The 16,884-nt window shown below is 42.6% G+C and overlaps 1 protein-coding gene across 1 annotated transcript; it reads left to right on the top strand.

The window, feature by feature from the left end:
* The first annotated feature begins 2,118 nt into the window (after positions 1–2,118).
* On the top strand, positions 2,119–12,368 carry LOC143285170 (uncharacterized). The gene is made up of 2 exons (XM_076592400.1): positions 2,119–2,543; positions 11,708–12,368. Exons 1-2 carry the CDS (start codon positions 2,217–2,219, stop codon positions 11,885–11,887), a joined length of 507 nt encoding a protein of 168 aa, XP_076448515.1. The 5' UTR covers positions 2,119–2,216; the 3' UTR covers positions 11,888–12,368.
* Positions 12,369–16,884: the final 4,516 nt, after the last annotated feature.

Here is a 16,884-nt window from a genome sequence, read left to right as displayed (position 1 = left end):
CTTGTTGGAAGAGGGTGTTGGTGATGGTCAGTCCATGCTCTACGCAGAGCGAGAGCAAAAGCAGTCCGTTGGAGTTGCACTTGCCAGTGCCGTGCTGTCCTAGGACTTTTGGCCACGAGGAGAAGTCCATGCCGACGCGGGCATTGAAATCCCTAAGGATGATCAGCCTGTCCTTTCTGTCTACTACTGAAATGGTTCGGCTGAGCTCCTCGTATAAAGCTTCTTTGATGTCATCAGGGTTGGTCGTCGGTGCATAGCAGCTGATGACTGTGGAGAAGGAATCCTCGGACAGCTTCAGACGCAAGGTCATCAGCCTATCGTTTATCCCACGTGGAAGGCTGTCAAGCTGTCGTGCGAGTTTGGTTCGTATGGCAAAGCCCACGCCTGAGGTTCTTGGGGTGCCATCTGGCTTTCCAATGCAGTAGAAGGTGTAGCCCCCTCCAACTTCCTCCAGCTGGGTTTCACCGGCAAACCTGGTTTCGCTCAGGGCTGATATGTCCACCTGGTTGCAATCAAGCATTCTAGTAATGAGCGCTGTACGCCTTTCTGGTCTGTCGCCTCTAAAAGGTCTAAAAGGGTGCGAACATTCCAGGCACCAAGAGTCAGGGCATGACTCCTGGTTTTTTCTTCTGTTGTTTTCGACAGCTAGTGTTGGATGTCCAAATAGGTGCGGTTTCCTACTAGGTACTAGGCGAGGCAGGCTTTGTTTAGAGATCCTTTTATCTCCCCTTCCCCATGTGGGGAGAGCAGTGCTGTCGCTAAAAAGGGCTGCTGTGGGAGGGTACAGGCGCCGCATCTGCCCCAGTCTACAGCGGACGACCATCACCCCACAGCCGCCTGCGTGCAGAGTCGTGACTAGGAACTCCCAGCAGCATCCTCTGCCTGTCCCCGTTACCACTTCTCCATCACCGCAGGGCTTGGGAAAGCTGGGTGTTGAAGAGCTAGCTCGTCGTTCCGACATCAGCCTGGTTGCCTGACCAGCACAGGTGACTTTTTTTAGTGAAGAGTTGTGCAGTCCCTTCCCCACTCTCTCGCCTACCGACGCTCACAGTCCCACAGGTGCAGATAATGCCACGTGTAGGACGGCCTCGGCAGGTGCAGTTTTTTTCTTCGGAGTTCCGTCTCCTAGGAGGACTTCCAGCCAAGGATAAGAGCTCCCCCTGCCCTTTTTGGTCATCCTCTTCCGCCTTCACAGCCGTTGGGAAAGGTTTCCTCCTCCGCCTGGTCCGTCGTTAGGAGACTTCACATGCGGCAGGTAGTACTGGGTTACATTGTACCAGTAGCAAGGGTTATGCCCCTAATCTGACAGACCCCCCTCCCCTGACTTCAACAAAGCACCCGTCCAAAAACGCACCCACCCTCCACCCCCAGTCCGCCATGTTTCCGTTTTGCGCGCGCGCGTGTGTGTGTGTATGTGTGTAGAGAATAATACCAATATAATGATTAAGGCAGAAATAGCTTGTTCTTTTTTTCCTTTTTTTTTTTAATCAAATTAATATAACCTGTCATGTTAAGTTGGTTTTTTTTATTTAATTTAAAAAAATTTTTTTTTAAGAAAACGAATTGTCAAAAGTCTTTTCCAAAGACATTCCGATAGCCTCCGCCGATCGCCCCCCTGCCGTATTGGAGATCTGTCTGGCAGCGGAAAGGACGGCAGGGCAAGGAACAATCGTTGGTGCGCAAACAATCACGGACTATGGCGGATCTACCCAGCCACCAAAGAGGCATGATCGACGCTCCTGGTGCAAGGTTTGCGAGTACGCAGGACAGTGCTCCAGGTAAACAATATTAATCCATTTATTCTCAGAAACGATTCTGGAGAGGGAAAAAAACATGAACAAAAGTCTGGATCAACAGTGTTCCGATCTCAGTGGCCAATTCAGAAATAGAACATTCTCTCGTCAAAGTCAGGGTGTGAACTGTGTTCTGCTCTCAAGATGGAGAGAGCTGGAGACACAGAGAACAAATTGACGCGTTTTTTAACAGGGAGGAGGTTTGCGTTTATCACCGTGCCTCCAGTTCCTCTAGAAAAGACGCTGAAGGTCAGTGTGTTCAGCGCCAAGGTTTATCATAAAGAACAATAACAAAAACCGGTGAAAAAAACAATAGCGTGCTCAAATTGCTTGGAGACAGACCACCATGCATCACAGTGCATTAAGGACGTTGGTAGGGTGTGTAAACGTTCGAGGCACAAACGTGGGGATCCTATCTGTGAAATGTCTGCTGCAGGACAGCAAAGGAAAGAGGTGGACAGCGTGAGTGAATGTCTGAAGAGAATGGATGCGAGGGAGGTGAGAGAGTGGAGCGTGAGAGAGATGAGATTACTAAAGCTCGTAAAAAAGCTAATGTTTCACAGGACAGAGGACGTCCGACAGCTCGCCAGACCACTCTGCGGCCTTCCATGCAGCTCAGCAGCTCCCCACGGCGTCGATCGGAGACACCTAAGCGTCGACGGTCAGGAGAAACCAGCAGCCCCCAGACCTTTGGCCCCAAACAGGCCGTCTGTGTGTCCGGGGCCAGTCTCTGACCAAGGGGACGAAAAGGTACATGTTTCATCTCCACCAGACCATTCCCCCTGACGACCTCGCTATGATTTATGGACTATGCTTGTGGACTGTGATCATTGTTATAGATAAGAATGATGTTCTTATGAATATGCTCTATGCGAATATAAGAGAAATGACAATCCTTTTATATGGATAAGAAGAATAACGTCGCTCAATGTTAGAGGACTTTAAAATAGAATGAAAAGAACATCAATATTTAATTTCCTAAAAAACAAACAATATGACATGATTTGCTTAGAAGAAGCTCATTTAACCAAAAGTGGCGTGCCTATTTGGGAAAAAATATTCTATAACATAGGTACTAACAGAAGTAAAGGGGAGGTAATTATGTTTAAAAAAAATACTGGTAAAGTAGATCTGCAACAGGCACACGACAGAATTCTGGTTGTCTCAGTCACTAATGTAGCTTTGATTTCATTTTTGCAAACACATATGCTCCAAACAACTCAACTGATAAAATAGCCTTTTACAGAGAACTACAAGATAAACTTGATGAATATAGTAAAACCAACCTTCTCCTTTTAGGAGATTTCAATTGTGTCCTAAATAACGAATTAGACATCATTTCAGGACTCTCTCATCGCATATTAGAAGTAAATGAATTCAATGAATTAATCAAGTCATTAGAACTAATCAATACATGGAGGACATTTCAAAATACAGAAAAAGAACACAGCTGGAGTAGGATCAACCCATTTATCGCACGACGACTTGACTATTGCTTCATGTCAGAAAACATGTTGCACTTTTGTGTATCTTGTGAACACCAGCACACACCCAGTTCAGACCACAAAGCAGTAGACATAGAACTTAATGCTAGAGAATTCATACATGGCCCAGGATACTGGAAATTTAACAACGGCTACTTAAGGAACCAAAGATATATCATAACAAGAGAGGCAACGCCTTCAGGACTCACTTGTGATAAATTAAGTCCCCTAGCATTAATTACAGAGTAATTTCCCTTTTTTACTATCTGCACCAAAACGTTTGCAAAACAAATAAAAAATTCCATGCTTAGCAAAAGAAGTTCCTGTTTGAACAGAAAATGATAATAATGACTCCTCTCGTTGTTGTGTCAGAATAAGAGGTCAAAGTGCCAAGTTTAGAGAATACAAAAAATATAAATATAACAGTAAATGCAGTTTGCATATAATTAGGCTTTAAAAAAAAATTTTGTGCCCATCCCAGAGGTGCAATATTGTTTTAAACAAGATGACTGGAAAGAACTGAATTTTTCCTATTTTTATGCCAAATTTGGTGTCAACTGACAAAGTATTTGCAGAGAAAATGTCAATGTTAAAGTTTACCACGGACACACAGACACACGGACACACACACACACACACAGACAACCGAACACCGGGTTAAAACATAGACTCACTTTGTTTACACAAGTGAGTCAAAAATGAGTGATCTTCTTGAAACACCAATAAATGAACATAGCAATGAAAATATCTTAAACATAGGATAGAAAAAAACAAGAGGAAAAAATTATGAACCCACTTGGGAGAGGAGAAGTTGAGTACTTCGACTCGTAGAGTCTTCAAAGCAACGGTCTTCATAGCAGCAGTCGCAAGTGCTGTTTTCTGGCTGTTGAATAAAATTCACTTGTCTTGAGAACAGTTCACTGCTGGTTGGAAAAGGTGGGTGGGTGAAGGAAGTGAGAGAGAATATAGACAGTGAGAGGAAAGGGGGGTGGGGGAAGAGGAAATAGAGGGGGAGGGGAGGGAAGGGGGAAATGGACAGGGTGGGGACGAGGGAAGCTGTGATTTGGTTTAGCCCTTTATGTTGAAGCCATATTGTGCTGTAGTACTGAGATGGTGGATAATCTGTTTCTCCACGTTCTTTCTCTTGAAGGAGTCATCAGTGCTGTTGCGCCATACCACTGATATGGAGAAGTGGGTTATGCTGTGGGGATCAATGTTGAAGTGTATAGCCACAGGGGTTTGCTTTTTCTGGAGGAAGTTGCCCCTGTGCTCCTTGCTGCGTTCTTCCAGTGTGCGGTATGTCTCACCTACGTAGATACGACCGCACAGGCTGCAGTGGACCACATATACAAAATCACTGGTTTGGCAGGTGAAACTGTTTCTCATGGTGAACTGCCGTCCTGAGGGCCCCTTGAAGGTGAGTGTGGTAGTGTTGAGGAAGGGACAGCATTTGCACTTAGGTCTGTCACAGCAGCTGTTGCCCAGGGAGCGGAGGTTCTTGGGGGCTGTGGGTCGGAATGACAACCTAACCAGATGATCGCCCAGGTTACGGTCTCGTTTGAAGGCCATCAGGGGAGGGTTCTTGAATGTCTTGCCAACTTTGGGGTCAGAATGTAGGATAGGAGAGTTCTTGAGAATTTTTTTTTACTTCCATGTTGTGAGGATGGTATGTCAGAGTCAAAAGGGTGTGGTCACTATGATCTGCCTTGGTCTTGGGTGTTAAGGCCTCCTCTCTGGAGATGCGCTTGGCCTGGTCCAGTGCCTGTTGGATCAACTCTTCGGGATATCCTCGTGTTTTGAAGAAGCTGATCATCTGGGCTGCCTGGGTGTGGAAATCTTCCTCATTGCTGCAAAGGCGTCTGAGGCGGTAGAACTGGGAGAATGGAATGGCACGTTTGGTGGTGGTTGGATGGCTTGAGGAGTAGAGCAGGTAGGAATGTGAGTCTGTGTTCTTGTAGTGGACTGAGGTAGAGATGGTTTGGTTGTCAGGTGTGATCATGAGTTGGATATCCAGGAAGGGGCGAGAGCTGACAGATATTTCGTGAGTGAACTTCAGAGAAGGGTGGAAAGCAGTGAACTGTTCTCAAGACAAGTGAATTTTATTCAACAGCCAGAAAACAGTACTTGTGACTGCTGCTATCTTCAGTCGCTTTGAAGACTCTACGAGTCGAAGTACTCAACTTCTCCTCTCCCAAGTGTGTTTATAATTTTTCCTCTTGTTTTTTTTCTATCCTGTTTTGAAAGAACCCAGGCAGTCAAACCCCTTTTTTATACCCTATCTCAAATATAGTTAAATGGGAATTACGTAAAGTTGATATTAGAAACTTCTGCTGTGAGTTTGGAAAAGACCTGTTTTGTCATAAGCAAAACGAAAACCAAAACATACAAACAGTTAAAAGAAAACGAATATAAGCTCGCTAGAAATCCTGCTAATGTAGAAGCAAATAGAATTTATTGCAACAAAAGCAGAAACTAGAAAAAATAGAAATGGACAAAGCAAAACGGGCACAGACTAGATCAAGAGTAAAATGGATTGAGGAACGGGAACGCAACACAATGTATTTCAGTAGCTTAGAAAAATGTAGAGGAAAAACAAAAATTATAACTAGACTATGCAAAGACACTGGTGAAATTATAACTGATCAGAATGACATATTAAATGAACAAGTATCATTATATCAAAATCTCTGTCATCAAAGAACTATCACAGAAAATGGAGATCCATAACACTAACTCCGACTATAAGAACTGGCATGAGAACATCAAAGAATGGACCGGACTCCATACACGTGAGCTGCTGCCGGCGGCTGCTGACAGAGACAGATGGAGAAGGGAGGTTGCGTCTGCGGTCCTCAGGTTTCCTCCAACGACTACTCTGTAGTTATGGGCCTGAAGTGAAGTGAAGTGAAGTTGTGGTGATATCAGCTATTGATTAAAACAACCTGATACGTATCAATCTGTTAATTGTAATTTTGTTATCATGCTCTCTCCTATACGGCTTACTCCAGTATAGTGCTACATGATAAACTGATTCACTTGAGTCACTTTGACACAGTATAAGCTTTACCTAATCTATACTGTCAGTGTACTTTCACTAAATCAGCATAACTTCAATCACTTTGAGGTCAGTTGTTTGGCCTTCACACATGCATTACCGAGTGGTAGTCTTTCCATGTAATATGTACACATCTGCTCTGCTATTCACTTGTGCTGACATGTGTTAATGACATCTGTTTACTTGTGGCTGTTCAGGCACTGTTTTATCTCTTCTCCTCATTCTCCTTATTCTTCTCCTTATCTCTTCTTCTTCTTATAACTATTGTAAATAAAACAACAGAATTAGAAAAACCCTTTTGTGACTGGCCTCTACATGTTCCTGGCCTGTGCACGGGAATTCTTGTCTATCCTTTCATTGAATCATTTAGTTACTTCTTTTGTACCGCCCGCTTATATACCACTCGGGTACACGGCTACACTAATCACAAATGGAAACACTGCGAAAGAATTATACCCATTCTTCGAAACCCTTGAACGCCATGGACATGAAATTGGATCAGAATATAAGAATACAAATACTTTAAGGAAACATCTATTTAAAGCTTCTAGATTAATCTATGTTTGCATTATACCCAAAAGCTTAATTAAGTGAATTGCTTTTTGCACCAGTTTTCTTTAATGACATATGAAAGTAGCCATCGAGATAATTACACACAAAATCATACGAAAGGGAATAATTATATTCTGAAATGGAATCGAACATTTTTTGCTTACAACAAGTTTTTCGCCAACTTTGATTGTCGTGTGAACTTTGTGACGGTAAACGGCTGGATAGCTGCCCCAAAACAGTTTGTCAACAATACTGGTACAGATTTAGCTGAAAGTATTGAATGTGATTTAGACAAGCCCAGTGCATTAAGAATAATCAGTAGTATACACCAAGTTAAAAAAAAAAAAAAAAGCAAGATAACTCCAGACCAAAGTGCTGTTCGAAATGGACAAAAAAAATGGACAGAAAAATTGAATATCGATACAGACCGGAAAACAGTGTTTAAAAAAACCTAGTATAAGAGATATCAAACTGAAGTGGTTGCAAGTAAGAATAATACACAGAATCATTCCTACTAATGTTCTTTTGAATGCCATGGGTGTAACTGATACAAACAAATGTGTACGGTGTTATGATGCCAGAGATTCCATTGAACATTTTTTATGGTGTTGTATATTTTCGCGACGTTTCTGGTTCACCAAAAAAAAAATGTTGAATGAAAAATACAAAAAAATCTACGTCTTGCTACATCACACGTAATATTTTAATTTTTGCAACTGGTGAACATATAAAAACTGATGATATATTTCATTTCATGATAATGTTAGGCACATTTTATAGAATAATATGTCTTTATTACCAAGTGTAAACTTGTGAGAAAAAAGATGGAAGAAGCCAAAGAACAATGGATCAACGACCAGTGTGAGAAGATCGAAAAAGGAATGGAAGGAGGAAACAGCAAATTTGCCTATGCCACACTGAAGAAACTCACCAAGACGCAGCAGAACAAATTGTCTGTCATTGAGGATACCTCAGGCGAACTACTGACAGAAAGCTCCGCTGTTCTGAACAGATGGACACAATACTGTCAAGAATTATACAACTATCCCATACAACCAGATGACAGTTTGATTGACAGAGACATAACACCATCAAGGGAACCTTCACCCCTGCCAGTGTTGAGGGAAGAAGTGGAAGAAGCTGTACGCAGTCTACCAGCAGGAAAGTCACCTGGAGCAGACAACATTCCGGCAGAGCTGCTCAAACACGGAGGGAATGAGCTGGTCACAATTGTAACAGCAATCTGTCAAAAGATCTGGGAGACAAAACAGTGGCCCTCAGAATGGACTCGGTCGCTCATCATCCCCATACCAAAAAAGGGGAATCTCCGCCAATGCCAGAATTACAGGACAATCAGTCTTATTAGCCACACGAGCAAAATCATGCTTCGAGTCATTCTAAACCGACTCAAGAAAGAGGCTGAAGAACACCTGGCAGAGGAACAAGCCGGATTCAGAGCAGGCAGAAGCACAGTAGAACAGATCTTCACCTGCCGATTACTGATGGAAAAGCACCTGCAACATCAAAGAGACCTGTTCCACAACTTCATAGACTTCAAGAAAGCCTTTGACAGGGTGTGGCATGATGGACTGTGGCAGGTACTCAGACAGTTTGGCATCGAGGAGGGTCTCACCCAAGTCATTCAGGCGCTGTACAAGACATCCAGCAGCGCAGTCCTCCTCAACAACCAAATTGGAATATACTTTAAGACCACAGTCGGTGTCCGTCAGGGTTGCCTGCTCTCCCCAGTACTATTCAACCTTTTCCTAGAAAACATCATGCGCGAAACCCTCCATGACTTCCACTCTACCATCTCCATAGGAGGAAGAATCATCAACAACTTGAGATTCGCAGATGACATAGATCTACTAGGAGGCAGCAACAAAGAACTACAAGACCTCACCAAGAGACTAGAAGGAAGAGCAGGTGCATACGGAATGGAAGTGAGCACCGAGAAAAGCAAAGTGTTGGTAAACAGCTCAACCAACACCCAAGCTCAAATCTTCATGAACGGACAACAACTTGAAGAAGTGGATGCTTTCAAATATCTCGGCACCACCCTCACAAACGACGGTCGCTCAACAACTGAAATAAAGATTAGGATAGCGATCGCAACATCAGCAATGGCTAAGCTCAGCAAGATTTGGAAGAGCAGAGAGATCAGCTTTCCAACAAAGATCAAACTGTACCGATCCCTGGTGCTATCCATACTGCTGTATGGATGTGAAAGTTGGACTTTAACAGCAGAGACTACTAGGAAAGTCCAGACGTTTGAGACAAAATGCTTCAGACGACTGCTTGGAATCTCATGGAAGGACAGAAAGACCAATGACTTTGTCAAGAGCCAAATAACTATGCTAGTGGGTCCACTGGAACCACTCTTAGCAGTGGTCAAAAGGAGGAAGCTGTCATGGTTCGGGCATGTGACACGCCACAATTCACTGCAAAAGACAGTTCTACAGGGAACGCTAGAGGGTGGTAGGCGAAGAGGGAGGCAAGCCAAATGCTGGATGGACAACATCAAGGAATGGACCAATATGGATAGCGCTACGCTGATACGACAGGCAGAAGATAGAACCGGATGGCGTCGTCTGACTACGGAATCGTCCCTCATGTCTCCTCTACGCCCATCCCGGGCAGGAGAATGAATGGAATGGAATGGTACCAGGGTCACAAGGAATATTGGGGGGGGTGGGGGGGGGGGGGGGGGGGGGATAGTACATAACAAGGTACGAATATAAATCGAAAATCATACACAAACACAGATACAGTAGAAATTAGGATACATATAAGTGCATATCAATATAAAAACTTGCGCGTACACACACACACACACACACAAACTCTCTCACACACACACACACACACACACACACGTTTGAACAGAAGCCGCATATTACGTGTGGATGGGGCTGATGACTAGATTTTCAGGTAGATGGTTGTTGATTGCACAATTCTATTTATCATACTGGATTTGTTCGAGAGACAGGGCATTGACTGCTTGGGGAAAAAGCTATTGGCGAAGCGGTTGGTTTTCGTCCTTCTGTACCGTCGACCAGAGAGGAGTATCTCGAAAATCCCAAAAGCTGGATGTGATTCGTCCTGGCTGATTAATTTTGCTTTTTTGAGTAGCCGCTTATAACATATGTCTTCTAGAGAAGGTAGGTCAGCCCCGGTAATCTTGGTGGCAGTTTTCCCGATTTTGTTAAGGGCTGCAACTCCTGCCTTGGAAATGTTTCCGTACCAAACAGCAATAGCGAAGGTTTGCACACTTTCAATGACTGCTCGGTAGAAATCAACCATGATTTATTTTCTAATTCCGAACTTTTTGAGGCGCCGAAGAAAGTACAGGCGCTGTTGTGCTTTCTTCACAATTTCTCCCGTATTTTTTTCCAATTTCAAATCGTTGGAAATGATCAGTCCGAGAAATTTTAATTCGCTGATGATCTCTACTTGCTTGTCTTTAATGACATGTGGTAAGGGGTCCGATCTGGTTTTCCTGAAATCTAGAATTAATTCTTTTGTTTTTGATACTTTGAGTTCTAAGTTGTTTTCATCACACCAGCTGACAAGTTCCAGTACTTCTTCCCTATATTTTGACTCATCACTGTTCGTAATCAGCCCTTCTAGAGTAGTATCGTAGGCAAACTTGCCCATGGTGTTACATTCATTTTGAGTTTCACAGTCATGTGTGAATAGTGAGTACAACAGTGGGGATAGAACACATCCCTCTGGGGTGCCTATGTTGAGAATGCATGTGGAGGAGGTGAGGTCACTAACTTTAATATCTTGCGGTCTGCATCTTAGAAAATTTAGGATCCATGCACAAATTGATTCAGGCAGCGAGATGTCTTTCAGTTTAAAAGATAGTTTTGATGGTACTACTGTGTTGAACGCAGAGCTGTAGTCAATGAAAAGGATCCCGGCACTGGCACAGTTGTTAGGATTTTCGAGATGTCTGAGGACGTGGTAGAGACCTATGCTAATAGCATCTTCAACTGACCTGTTAGCTCTATAGACGAACTGAAAGGGATTTTTTTTTAAATGGAGGAATGCAGGTTTTCAGGAATTGTAGAATCAAGCGTTCAAATGTTTTCATTACGACTGATGTCAAGGCTACGGGACGATAACCATTAAGATAAGGCTGTGCTCTTTTCTTCTTCTTCTTTTTTTTTTTTTTAACAGCAACGTATTTTAATTTTTGGAACTGGTGAACATATAAAAACTGATGATATATTTGATTTTATTATAATGTTAGCCAAATGTTATTCTTACAGGTGCAGGATGGAAACGTATTTGCTAAAAACATTAAACAATGGTTTTAAAAAAAGAGTTATACAATGTATCCAAAATCAGTACATTTATGACACTGAATAGACACACATATTTCTCATTTGTTTGTGTGATGCAAAGATATACACAACTTGTAAATGTGATTCTCTTTGTTCTGTTATCCAGTTTATATTTTGTACAATCACATAAAATTTGGTAACCATGTTTCTGTTCTTGATGTTTCGTTACTGTTTTATCTATTTATTCCTTTATTTGTGTATTTATCTATGTATTTTCCTTTTTCTTTGTTTATATTTTGTACAATCACGAAACTTTGGTGACAATTTTTCTGTTCTTGATGTTTCGTTACTGTTTTATCTATTTATCCATTTATTTGTGTATTTATCTATGTATTTTCCTTTTTCTTTGTTTATATTTTGTACAATCACGAAAATTTGATAATCATTTTCTGTTCTTGGTGTTTCGTTATTGTTTTCTCTATTTATTTATTTATTCATTTATTAGTGTGGTTTTTTTTTAAATACATGAAGGCGCTTGAGATCAACACTGAGTCCTGGGAGGACATTGCAGATGACCGCAACAGATGGAGAAGCACTCTCAAGAATCAGCTATGGATTGGTGAAGACAAACTGTCAGCTGCTGCAGCAGAAAAGCGAGCTCGCAGAAAAGGGACGGCAGACCAACAGACCAGCATCAGCTTACACATGTGACCACTGCGACAAAGACTGACTGTCTCGCATCGATCTCTACAGCCACAGGCGACGCTGCTTGGTCCAAGCAGACAGCCGAATTAGACATTAGGTCGGATATACTCTATCCATGGTCAGCCATGACCGAAGGAGGCCTACTAGTGTATTTATCTATGTATTTTTATTTTTTGTTCGTAGTGTTGTTGGAAGCCATTTCCTTTTGTGACTTTGTAATTCTGTTTCTAACACAAACCAGTTATTTTTCAAAACTTTAAAATAATGTGGAACTATGGTGATAGCACACAAAAAATGTGAGAGCATTACTATAGTGATGGTACAGACAATACAGCAAATATAATTTTATCGTTTTCATTTTGTTTCTCTCACTAAAATGGCTGTGTTGTGAACTGTTTGGATTGACTGAATGATCCCATTAGGATTGACTAATTGATTTAATCATCTAATTATTTCATCATTTCGCATGTATACTTCTCTATTTGTCTTTAAAGATGTGCTCGCTTGGATTATATTACACGCGTCTGACTTTCTGAGGCTGCAATGGGGGAAAAAACACACACAAAAACAAGAAGTCACAAGGTGACTGGAAACATTTTCCAGTGACTTGTCTTCTTTGGCCTCCAAGATCATGTACACGGGCGATTTGAAACTCTAATGTTTTGCCGTTTCGTTCTTCAAGACTATTCTGACTTTGCCTTACATGTGGTCGTTGAAACATCTGAGTGTTTACTCTCGAAACGACACCAGAACATCTTTCTTCCATCTGTTTGTCTGATGGACTTTGATGGAGTGAATGGGTCACTGACCACTGACCACATAACAGTGGGAAAGACGTTCGACTGGTCGGCTTGCCAAATCTCTTCATCCTTCTTGGCCATCAGACTATGATGATGGATCGGCGGGAAATAAAATCACCATCACTGTTTCTCCTATCCGGCTGTCAGGCTGATTGTTTCCTTCCAGTGCCGGTCCATCTATTCGTTGCCGGAGTTCCAAAGCAATCCCTTTTGTAGTCCTCCCCGTCCCGCTCTCCCTCACCACTCATCTGTCGTCGTCAAGGAAACGCCACACGGCGCTACACGGTGGAAAATTCGTGGATAATGAAATGATTAGGACAGAGGGACGGATTCGACAGGTAGAGTGATCTTCCCTCTGGTGGCTGACATAATCTCCTTGCACACGTTGATGTGATTACTTCTTTTCTTTTGGTTGCATTCCACCTCGGTTCCTCCGCGCCCCCCCCCCCCCCCCCCCGCCCCCCCCCTCACCTCTCCCTCCCCACTCAGCTGTCTCTTCTTTTCCATCCGTCGTTCTTAGCTGCCGTTCCCCAGCATGCTCTCCCACAGGTCCCCACCACCCTCACTGTGTGTGTGTGTGTGTGTGTGTGTGCGCGCGCGCGCGTGTACACGGGCACGCGTGGTGTACGTAAGCAATTTTAAAGTTAGCTACAAAAAAAGGAACTTCTTAGTATTTGGAAAACTTTTTAGCAGATATCCGCACGTATCAATCAACCATAAACCATTCACGGAAACAGCTCTTTTGAAAATTACAAAGATCTTCTCTTTGCATAAATTATGGAAACGTGTCTATACTTACGTTGCTCGATCTTTCGGCCGCGTTTGACACGATCAACCATAATATCCTGCTTCGTAGGGTCGAACATCTCTTTGGAATTTGAGGCATGACTCTATCATGGTTCAAATCATATCTGTCTGACAGGACTCAAACAGTTGTGATGGAAGGCTCGAGGTCAGCACCATACTGTCTTAAGTATGGTGTTCCACAGGGTTCGGTATTGGGGCCTGTTTTGCTTGTCCTGTACATACACTTGACAACATTTTAAAGAACACTCTATCATTCACCATGCATTGGAAGGTGACACACAGGTGCAGAAATTATCTCCCCCGGAACAAATAAGCGCAGCCATATCATACATGCAGACGAGCATTTCAAAACCTGAATGAGCTCAAACAAACTAAAGTTGAACGATGAGAAAACTGAAGCACTGCTGATCAAGTCTAAACCTTTCCAAGACACAGCACCCACTCCTATTCATGTAGATCAGACCGACATTCCCTTTACGGATCACACAAAAATCTTGGTGTCACTCTCTCTAGCGACATGTCCATGGACAAGCATGTTTCTAAATGTCTGTAAGTAAGCATGCATAGAACACCACCGCACCGCTTCCGTTCGTCGCTTCCTGTCTGCTGTGCAACCAGAACTCTCATCTGTGCTTTCTATTATCAAAACTGAATTATTGTAATTCTGTGCTTGCTGTGTGGAGCACAGTACATTATTCATAAACTGTAGAAAGCTCAAAACTCAGCTGCCCATCTTGTACTGAAACGCCCTAACAGTGACCATGTTCGACCTCTTCTGAAACACTGAACCTCTTCCGAAACACTGAACTCCACTGGTTGCTGATACAGTCCAGGATTGAATATAAACTCTCCAGACATTGCTTTCTCGGGTTCTTCACCAATCTTTCTGATCTCATTGTTTAAATTCCAACAATACAACTACGTTCATCATTAAACTGTCGCATTCTCCAGATTCCTTCTGTTATGGCTTAGTCTTTCGGTCAAAGATCCTTCGCATTCACTCACCCCGTCCAGTGGAACTCCTAGCCAAATGAATTAAGGCACTTCCAGTCCATTTCCGGTTTCAAAATGAACCTCAAGACTCATCTGTTTAAAACAACATCTAATTGATCTCCTGATGCCTATGTGCTTGTATCTGTTTTCAGTGTATGTTGTTGAGAGGTTGTGTGGAAGAGAGGGAGGTAGAGTGGGATGATTCTGGGGTGTTGCAGTTGGGTTTTGAATTGTTTGGGCGTTGTGATGTACGCGGTTGGTTTTGGATGTTCGAACTTTTTTTGGGGTGTTTTCTATGGACATTGAGTTTAGTTGTTTTTTTTTGTTGTTTTTTTTGTTGTTGTTGTTTGTTGGGTTTTTTTGTTGTTTTTTCTTTTGTTTTTTTTTTTTTTTTTTTTTTTTGGTTTTTGCTTTGTTTTCTTTTTTAATGCAGTGTCTTGTCATAATTCGTCATATTTGCTTCCTAAGTTAGATCAGCCTGCATGTTTTGATGGATCATATGTATATATATATATATATATATATATATATATATATATATACGTGTGTGCGCACGTGTGTGCGTGTGTAGATATATATAATACAATACTTACAGACATAGATTTCTAATCTGTGTATGTCGTCCAAATGCAAAGCCCAGAGAACTGATCCTTCTAACAGAATTGCAGCCAAGGCTGGCGAAATTTGTTCACGAATGTTTCTCTTCTTAATATGCTCATGTTTATTGTGTCTTATAAACTTGAAGGTTTTATGACAATAAAAACTATTCTATTCTATTCATACACATGTGTATATATAAGGGGGCGAGACTGTGCCCTCACAGTTTTGAGTTCAACAGATTAACGACAACGATTATCGGCAAGGCGAAGATGGAAAAATATATGTGCGATTAAAGAGGTAAGAGCGATACTCTTCACTTCCCGCCTCTTTTCCTTTCTCTTTTTTCAGCTGTTACGAAGTCTTTTTCTGCCATGAACATTTCAAGAAAGCAGATTGCCCTGATACCGTAAGTCCACAAATAAGTCCAAAAGCCAATTGAGCGCCCCCAGGGAGGAAGGAGATGAATCACTTACTCATACGCTTGGCGTCAACTGTGTTTCAACTTGCATTGAACCGCCACCAGAAACCAGGGCCGGATGGAAATGCAAGAAAATTGCCGAACTCTTGAGAACTCCCAACCGAGTCAAAGGACTCCAGGGGGGTTAATCCTATAAAATGTCCATGGTGATGGAAGGAAGGGGCGGTAGGGGAGAAATACAGTTCAATCCCATCTGCGGTGACTGTGGGATGGCACGTGGTACGTGAGCAGACTGGGGCAAGCGGTGTGGCCGCGAGTTGGGCTCCACCGTGGGGCAGTAAATTGCCGCCAGTGCTAACGTCTCTTCCTCAGGCTCTACCAGGAGACCCGTCCTCAATCGCCAGAGAGAGCAACTGGTATTGTTTATGGACGTGTGCTTCGATGTACCTTTTTCCGGGCTGCCTTTTCCTTTCGTACCCCGACGCCCCACCATCTTTCTCTTTGTCTCTCTAACTGTCCCTGTCCCTGTCTCTTTCCGTGTCTCGCTGCAAAAACCAGTTGTTAAATACATGTAACCTAGTTCAACAACCACTTCTAGACTGAAAAAACGTTTTGTAAATTGTCTTCTTTTTGCTTATGACAATTAACCAGATTCTGTGTAATAACCCTGTGTGTGTGCGCGCGCGCGCGTGCGTGTGTGTGTGTGTGTGTGTGTGTGAACAATTTTTTTTATTGTCAGGGGATACTTCGAGACACCAAATTAAGCTTAGGAAAAAATCAATTATTTCTACACACTTTAATGATTTGGTAACAGTCATTTTCATTTAAAATAAAAACTCATGTTTAGTTTACGAATTACATTGACACATAAATCTCCAATGAACAGCAGAAGTGTGCCGTGGGACATGACTCTACATACTATGGAAATTATTTTTCATAAACGTATCTTACTCATCCAAAACACTGATCGTAACAAACCACACAATTTCGCAGCGGTCAGTCATTCAAAAATTACGCCTACAAAAGGTTTACTCCAAACCGACTTGGCTTACTAACGTACCGAGTTAGGTTGCCCATGCACGTTAACAGCTGCGTTAAGTTCTTTTGATGTTAGTGAAATGTGTTCATGTACACCCACGGGGTTTCCTGAAATAAACATGTTTTTGTATTGTCTTGGATTCGATGAGGCTGGGACTGTCCAACACAAACCAGTGCAATGTTTCAGAAGGTCTGCAAAATTTCGTTTTTGGCACTGAGCATAAGAATGTGCACTGCATGTCTTCATGAAAAGACGTGATCATCCTCAGGAGCTTGGATAGGGGTGGGGGTGAGGGGCTGGGAGGAAGGGGGGGGGGGCAATCTTCTGTATCAGTGTGATGAGGCCT

Source organism: Babylonia areolata, chromosome 8 (assembly GCF_041734735.1).
Source record: "Babylonia areolata isolate BAREFJ2019XMU chromosome 8, ASM4173473v1, whole genome shotgun sequence".
NCBI classification, from domain to species: Eukaryota; Metazoa; Mollusca; class Gastropoda; order Neogastropoda; family Buccinidae; genus Babylonia; species Babylonia areolata.
Note: the sequence above shows the minus strand (reverse complement) of the source record. Positions and strands in the feature narration are given on the sequence as shown.

Excerpts from the sequence above, each read along its gene's own strand:
- LOC143285170 (XM_076592400.1), top strand. The coding sequence starts at position 2,217 with ATGTCTGCTGCAGGACAGCAAAGGAAAGAGGTGGACAGCGTGAGTGAA. Across the intron at positions 2,544-11,707 it reads CTGACCAAGGGGACGAAAAG|GCGCTTGAGATCAACACTGA; the intron begins GTACATGTTTCA and ends AAATACATGAAG.